The 8,083-nt window shown below is 40.5% G+C and overlaps 1 protein-coding gene across 9 annotated transcripts in view; it reads right to left on the bottom strand.

The window, feature by feature from the left end:
* Positions 1 to 5,582: 5,582 nt before the first annotated feature.
* Positions 5,583 to 8,083, bottom strand: part of amph (amphiphysin) — a 288,814-nt gene continuing 286,313 nt past the window's right edge. For all 9 annotated transcript variants that reach the window (XM_051928840.1, XM_051928841.1, XM_051928842.1 and 6 more), the window contains one exon: positions 5,583 to 6,768. In XM_051928840.1, coding sequence (XP_051784800.1) covers positions 6,664 to 6,768 — 105 coding nt within the window. In that variant the 3' untranslated portion in view covers positions 5,583 to 6,663. The remainder of the gene's footprint in view (positions 6,769 to 8,083) is intronic.

The following is an 8,083-nucleotide window of genomic DNA, read 5'->3' as shown; positions in this document are numbered from 1 at the left end:
ACCAATTCTCCAATTTCCCGTTTAGGTAGAAGGCTGAAATTTGGCAGGCTCATTCCTTACAGCTTACTTACAAACGTTAAGCAGGTTTCATTTCGAAATTCTATTTGTAACGGTCATAACAGTCGACAACGTCCGCCATGTTAAACTTATTTATGGCCCCATCTTCATGAAATTTGGTAGGCGGCTTCCCTGCGCTAACCGAAACCAATGTACGCACTTATGACGCTACTGTCGGCCGCCATATTGAACTTTCCAACAGTCTTTGTTACTTATGGGCCCATCTTCAAGAAATTTGGTACGCGGGTTCCCAACGCTAACTGAATCCTACTTACGTACATACAGTATATATACGTCCATAGCCCGCAGCTAGGTCGCCATGTGAGGCGGCGTTGGGTCCCCCATCCCCACGCCTCCCATGTAGTTGGCTGCCTGCCTATATAAGACTGTCCGTCACTCCGGTCTCTTCATTCCCTTCCTTGCTTTGCCACGGTAGTCACGTCTCCCTGCTGATAACTGCAGCCTTTTTATTTAATCCACGGCTTCTCCGCTGTTTTATTGTTCATTTATTATGATTATAGTTATTGTGTAGGTATTGTAGACTTAGTTTACATTGTTCAGGTACCCATTTCCTTTATCGTTCCAACCATACCCCCATTAACATGTCTATCGAGGTGATCACCATCGATCAAAGAACTGTCACTTACCAAGTGGTTTCCATGCCCGGAGATGGCGACTGCCTTTTCCATCCTCTGTGTTACATATTGCACGGCCATATCAGGCTCACTCTTGATATCCAGAGGAACATTGTGTCTTATGTATTGAATGATTGGGACAGGTTCAAGGTGTGGACTGATGACGGTACAGGAGATAATTATACTACACAGGAGCACTACAAGAGTGAAATCGTATCCCCGTTATACCCTCTGATCTCCCATTTCAATTCAAACGCCTCCAATTTCCGGTAACGCTCTGCTTCACAATGACACTTAATTAGTCTCAGGGACAGACCCTACAAAAGGTTGGCATTGATTTGAGGCAAGATTGCTTTTCACATGGCCAACTATACATTGCATGCTCACGAGTAAGCTCAGCGCACAGCTTGGTCATATTACAACTGGAGGGCCGAACTGACAACATGGTATACAAAGAGATCCTTAAATAATTATTGGTATATTTTCCCCCTCAGTTTAAAAAGGTTTACTTTTCTTCTTAATAAAAATTTTAAAGCAATACTTCGCCGCTATGAAGCGTGGGTATTTTGCTAGTAAGTAAATAATCCATAAAACCAAGAGCATTCGTGGAGTTTAAAAAAATCAAATAATCCATTAAAATGAGGTCAAAATCTCAGACAGGAATCTGTTCTTTATAATCAAGTCCCTGGTGCTTCCCCTTTAAAATGAACATCTAGAGAGCCCAGGATCTCCTTACTACACAGTAGTACTGCTACCGCTGCACCTCCTAAGAGCCTTTCGATATGCTGGTAAAATTACTTGTGAATAGTCACGCGTCTTATACCGAAGTATGTAATATCAAAAGAAATATGTCCCACTTAAGACACTTCTGACCGTTCCAGAGTGAAGTTATTTTAGTAGGTCTCACTGCAGAGATGAATAGCCACTTTATTGATGCTTTCGGAGTGTTATTAAAAGCAAAAGCAGCCTTGGTTTAAGGTCTTGTTACATAACAGTAAATGAGAAATAGACACTTTTACAGTATGTAAGCTAAAATGTTCCAGAATAATATGTTGAGCACTTCACAGATGCAGCATAAACCTCATATTAAATATTAAAATGCAATTTTGTCAGCAAAGCAGCACAGAGAGTTCAAGTTGTGGTCTCCTGGGAAGTGGAGAGTAGTAATCTGGTGAGATAAATTGTCCTTCATCCTGAATCGTATTGATGGGCACACATTATAGGATTTAGGTGAAGAATTTTGTTTCTTGGTGCAAAGAGAATTGTCTGTAACTTAACATCAGCAAAAACAAGGAACTTGTTTTTGACATACACTGTACCAAGGAGACATTACGTCCGGTCATTGTTCAGGGAGTGGATGTGGAGGTGCTGCTCTGCAACAGGCTCTTGGGGGTCAACATTAATGACAGGTTGGACTGGTCTTGTAACACAGCAGAACTACATATTAACTCTTTGAGGGCTGAATATTTTTTCGCCAGCTGGCAGGAATGTACAGCAGAGCAGCCTTTTCTTCCCATCCAAGCCATCTTCATGGAGGTGCCGCCCGGCTCTGGCGAGACAGCGAAGCGAATGTGCAAAGCAAAATGCTCCGTGGACAGCGTTATTGCATATTATTGCTGAATGGGACTCTGACTTATTGGACTCTGATTTTGATGCAAGTGATCTGGAGATCGAAAACGAAAGTGATGTACCAGCATCGTCTTGTAACGGCCAACCCCTTACCCAGCCGGCAGCTACGCTACCAAGACCTGTGGCCTGGATACCTCTAACAAATAATATTTTCCCCTCAATCAACGGTTTAAACAGAAGCACGCAAAAGCAGGTATGTCAAATAAGTGAAATATATTAAATGGAACACAACAACAAAACACTACTGCACATTCCCCACATAGAAAATAATTTATATATCCCTCCACCAAAGCAGCAACGTGAAAACCACCATATATACACAATAACAAACCCTCCCTTGCCCTTGTAACGTATAACACACACAACACAAAAAACAGCGAATGAATACGGAAAAGACAATGATCGTGAACTTGAGTCCGGGTATATTACTGTCCTGAATATGGATGACTGGTCAACAGATAAGTGATGTGTTTGAATCTCCCAGAAATATGGAAATATGTTAGTCCTCGGCGTGTGGTGGATAATGAAGTCCAAACCTCCAGGGTCTTTGGCGATGATTGAACTGAAGTAAATCCAGCGGAAAGAAAAACAAACTGGATACAATAGCACAATGTGAAAAATAGCAGGTAATGGTGGTTCATTGTCATGAAATGAAATCTCCGTCTTTCTCCTTCCTCCCCCTCCTTTTCCCTCCTGATTGTTTAAATAGTAAAGAGCTGGATGTAATTGATTGTGAACAGGTGCTATCCATCTCGGGGCTGCGGTCCCTCTCCATCATCCATCCCCTATTATTTATGGGGACAACATTCACTGACGCACACATTATAAACAGCAAACGGGACGATGGAAACAAAACGCACTCAGCACAAACATTGAAAACACTTACTGTGTAGCCCCGCTACAATCTGACTGGTCCCCAGCTGATCATAGTGCTGAATGCGTTGGTGTAGTGGCGGGCAGCTGCGTGCAGACACTCCTACATGGCGTTGTATGTCGACATCCATCTCGAAAGAGTTAAAGGGAAAAGCAGACTGTTTTTCCTTTAATGTGAGTAATACTGTATAATATATAATATAATGTGCTGGCTTGGTAACATCACTTCAAGAGAGGCCCTCTGAATCAACAAGCTAATTTAAAGGGCAGGCACAGTTTATTCTGTTGTTAATGCTCAAATAGATTAGAAGGTAACAGGTATAACGTGAAAACTGAAAAAGAACAGAAGACTGAAAACAAATGTGGCCAGTTGAATAGAGAAAATCATATCTGAAAGATGATGACTTAGTAAATCTTAGTGCTGGAAGAGACACACATAATTGAAAAAGACACACAATAGAGTGATGTCATTTGGTCTGGTTTAAATTTGCATGAAAGAAAGAAAAAAACTGTCAGCATTTCTGTTATGTCCAGAGCAGGATAAAATAATTAGCAAGCCAGGGATAACTCAGAACGTTAACTTCTTTATTTTACGACAGGCACGAACGATCACCAATCAAGAAGACTTTCTTTTTCATTCCTAAACTCCTTTGCTATCCTTTCAACAGGTAACACATTTTATAAGAACTCCCCCTAGCGTTCTGGCAGAAACTACAACTGAACACAACATTTTCATTGTATAGACTTTCAAAATACCCAAATTGCTATACTGTACTACTCATCTTACACATCATATTTTCTTGTTATAAATTAACAACAAAAAGCATCTGATCATGAAGCTTAATTTTTTTTCCCAAAAGTGACATTTTGAAGCCAGTATAGATCATTTTCAGATGAGACATCAAATAGGCATTTGTACTCTTGCAGAGGTCCCCTAACACATTCTTCATTTCTTGGGTACACACAGGCTGTGGAGGAACCTTCTTCAAAGTTATTTAGTACTTGCTACTGCCTCAACTTTCTGGTTTTCTCTCCCACTGGCATTTGCTCATCGTTGTTTTCCCTATTTGTCAAATGTCTGCTCACACTTGCTGGCAGTAATTTCAGACTTACTTGAAAATGTCTAAGCATTGTGATGGATGACTGGAGATTGTGCCCTACCGGGAGACCTGGAGGAGCAGGGGACCAGGAGAAGGGCAATTTACACCCGGGGACATGAGAGGGCAGCCCCCCTGGGTTGCATCGGGACTACGGGCTTGGGGCTTAGAAGCTCCAACCTGTTGTGGTCCGTGGTCACCACCAGTGGGTACCTGGACAGCTCCGGAAACAAGACCTGCAGCACTTCTGCCACACCCGGAAATGCTGTTGGAGGTTAATCGGGGTTTGAGCATTATTGGGGTTTGTGCACTGTGAGTGCTGTGCTGTGTTTTGGACATCTGGCTGTCTCAGCATCTGTTTGTGTCCGGGCTTCTTTTACAGCATTATGTTTGCGATAGAACGCCTATCTGAACTGTTCATATTTAATGAGTCTTGGCGATAGGCAAGAGCACCAATTTGGCTGTAATTTGTTGCAGATCTCAAAAATGTGTCTGCTATAGGAAAATAAAGGCAAAGATTACATAGTATGCACCTGCCCTTGCCGAAGACGTACTGTCTACCTGCCCCATTAAGAACCGTGCATATCCTTTTCTTTTAAAGTCTACTTTCCCTTTGAGATAAATCAGGAAAAGAACATCTAGCCAGGAAACCTTTGTCCACAAACAACACCTCAACACCTCGCTGCAAGTGCTGGTCCTGACATCCCTCTTCTAAACAGAGAATGTCTGAGTTATCATGCAAACCATTATGGTTCAGCTGCTCCTGTTAGAGGTTGCCACAGAGGTTCATTTCCTTCCATATCTTACTGTCCTCTGTATCTTGTTCTGTTACACCCATCACCTGCATGTCCTCTCTCACCACATCCATAAACCTTCTCTTAGGCCTTCCTCTTTTTCTCTTGCCTGGCAATATTCATCAAAAGAATAAGGCTGATGGTGCAAGTAGTTGAAAGATGGTTTCTACTTCGGGTTGCTGGGCTCATTTTCCATGACAGATTGAGAAGCTCTTTGATTCTGGATGACCACAAAGTAGAGACGCTGCAGCCCTTTATTGAGATAAACCTGTTAAGGGAATGTAGGGAGAATGCTCAAATGGAAGGAGAACCAGGGCACACTGAAGTGATTAGATGTCATTGTTGGTCACTTGGTATTCCCCAAGTCTTAACAACACAGCTCTCACCATGACAAGTGAGTAGAACATCAGTGAATGAGCATCACAAATGTCTCAAGTGGTATGCTGAAGCTCCAAAAACACAATTAAATAAATTATGAAAAAAACGAAGCAATGTGATTATTATCTTTGTGAATCAATTTTTATTCAGTTTAAATTAAGAAACATGAACATGTACATCACAACGAGATCTACTATGAAGTCTGACTGTGTAAGCACACTCGAGTGTCTTGATCTACTTTTAAACTGACAAGTTTCAGGGAACTATACTGGTACTGTAGTATATATTGCATAACTTATTTTGTCCCTGTTGCTTAATGAAAAACTGGAATGAAAAAAAGTAGAGTTCATGTAACATGTTTAACATAACTTAAAATATGCTGTATTTCACCATAATGTACTGGTTATATTTTGTTGAAGTTTAAATAAAGCATCTTGCACGGCTATACATAAACCTCATTTTGCTGAAGTTTCTGTTTCTCAGAAATGTACCAACAACCCACACTGCTCTCTTAAGTTGTCTTTTTTAACGCTATGTTTCATGCCCAATATTGAAATTTAACTGGAGATCATGTTTGCTTGTCATTTTGTTTAATTGATTTTGGCATATGAGCAGCAAGTTTTATTTAAGGAGAATATGAACATCAAAATGCCAAACAACATCATAACCACACACCTGGCAAATGTAACTACATAGAACAAAACCGATGATGCAAGATAACATTTATACCAAAAAGTAAACATTGAAAAACGTCGGCAGCAACCATTGTACACTTTTAACGGTACCAATTCGTATGTGAGTACATTTTACGAATTAAATCTGCTGAAGAGCTTCAAATGAATACAACACACATAGTGCAGAAAAGATAAGGTCATTGTTCAGGAGGAATTCATTATTTTCTTTTCTGATTTTCAGAGGAAAGGATTACATATGGGACCACCAAAGCGCCAACAAAGCACAGATAAATTCATTGCTGCTTAAACAAAGAAGAACAGATTTATTTATTGGCTTCAGAAGAAATTATGCCTTATTCTTGCTTCATGCTCCAGGTTTCACATTATAAGTTTGCTTAAAAGTCATCCACTTCAGCCGTTTGGTAAAGGAATCACCAGGGTGCGCAGAACCACAAGTTGACTGTATCCTGCCACGGACGTCTTGCTTGGCTGGTTTAAGCTTGCTGTCAAAGTTAGATGCCGTCTTCTATTCTATTTTCTGAGTGAAGTTTTCAGGAAATAATCCTTTATATGTCATATCACCAAACTGCCACCAGTCTTTTTCTTTAATTCCCTGAAGCCAGCCAGCATCCTTAAAAGAATCAAACAGAAAGAAAGGCTTATTAGCAAAGATAGCAGAAACAGCACACAGTATTTTATTATTGGGATCAGACGAAATGTAATTCTCTTTATAATAGGGATGAGTTCAAAGTGTTGCTATATCGATAAATCAGTCAAACATGGCTTCTTTGAATTCTAAACATTAAATTGAAAAAAAAAAACAGTAGGTTGTCGTTTGAAATGCATTTACTTTGAGCAGTTACACACCCTCTCCAGATGCAAAATGTTGATAGTTTTCCTCACCCAATCAGCAATACAATTTTTTACAGGAAAAGTGAGTATAGCAATCTTACCTCAAAATGTATTTATCTGTTTACATTACTTGAAAAATCTCAGAACACAATTTACAACACTATCTCCTGTCACGCATGTGCGTCTGAGGATCACCATCCAAGCTATTGTCAAGAATGTGATACCACCCTGGGCCAACAGGGGGTGCTGCTTTTTTATGTCTTGTCATTTTCTTCCTCCACAGTCTTAAGAAACCTCCACCTGAGGGCAACTGACCCTTCACCTTCTGATCCAGAGCTTCAAAAGGATGACCACCCGGAAGGAGGTGTCTTTTATCATGGAGACAACCTGACAGAAGGAGCTCCAGCTCAGAAGACCCATCGGCAGAGCTGAATGCATAGACGCCACTCGATTAAGTAGCAGTTATTTTTGTTATTTTTCCCATGCCATCAAGTATCATTTTCTTCATTGGGATATTGTCAGTAAACATGGAGGGCCATCATGTTGGCACCCCAAAATATTCCTGTTTTGTTGACCCCTTTAAAAAATCAGCGTAATGAAACCTTTAATAGTTATGATACTGCAAACCCCTTCTAATTTGGGCTGTCTGTTTGCTTCTAATATCCAGATTTATTTAAATTATTCAAAATTATTAGAAATGAGTACATTAGAGGGACAGCTCAGGTTGGACGGTTTGGAGCCAAAGTCAGAGAGTCGTTGGTTTGGACATGTGCAGAGGAGAGATGCTGGGTATATTGGCAAAATGATGCTAAGGATAGAGCTACCAGGCAAGAGGAAAAGAGGAAGGCCTAAGAGAAGGTTTATGGATGTGGTGAGAGAAGATATGCAGGTGATGGGTGTAACAGAGCAAGATGCAGAGGACAGAAAGGTACAGTATGGAAGAAGATGATCCACTGTGGCAACCCCTAATGGGAGCAGCCGAAAAGAAGAAGAAGAATTTAAAATTTAAATTTTGCATAAACAAAATGCAATTTTTTGATTAGTGAATAATTCTTACAGTAAGGAAAACAAGACTTAATGTCATGATACAAATA

The sequence above is a fragment of the Erpetoichthys calabaricus genome, chromosome 6, assembly GCF_900747795.2.
Source record: "Erpetoichthys calabaricus chromosome 6, fErpCal1.3, whole genome shotgun sequence".
NCBI lineage: Eukaryota > Metazoa > Chordata > Cladistia > Polypteriformes > Polypteridae > Erpetoichthys > Erpetoichthys calabaricus.
The sequence above is the reverse complement of the archived record's forward strand: the minus strand, read 5'-3'. Positions and strand labels throughout refer to the sequence as shown.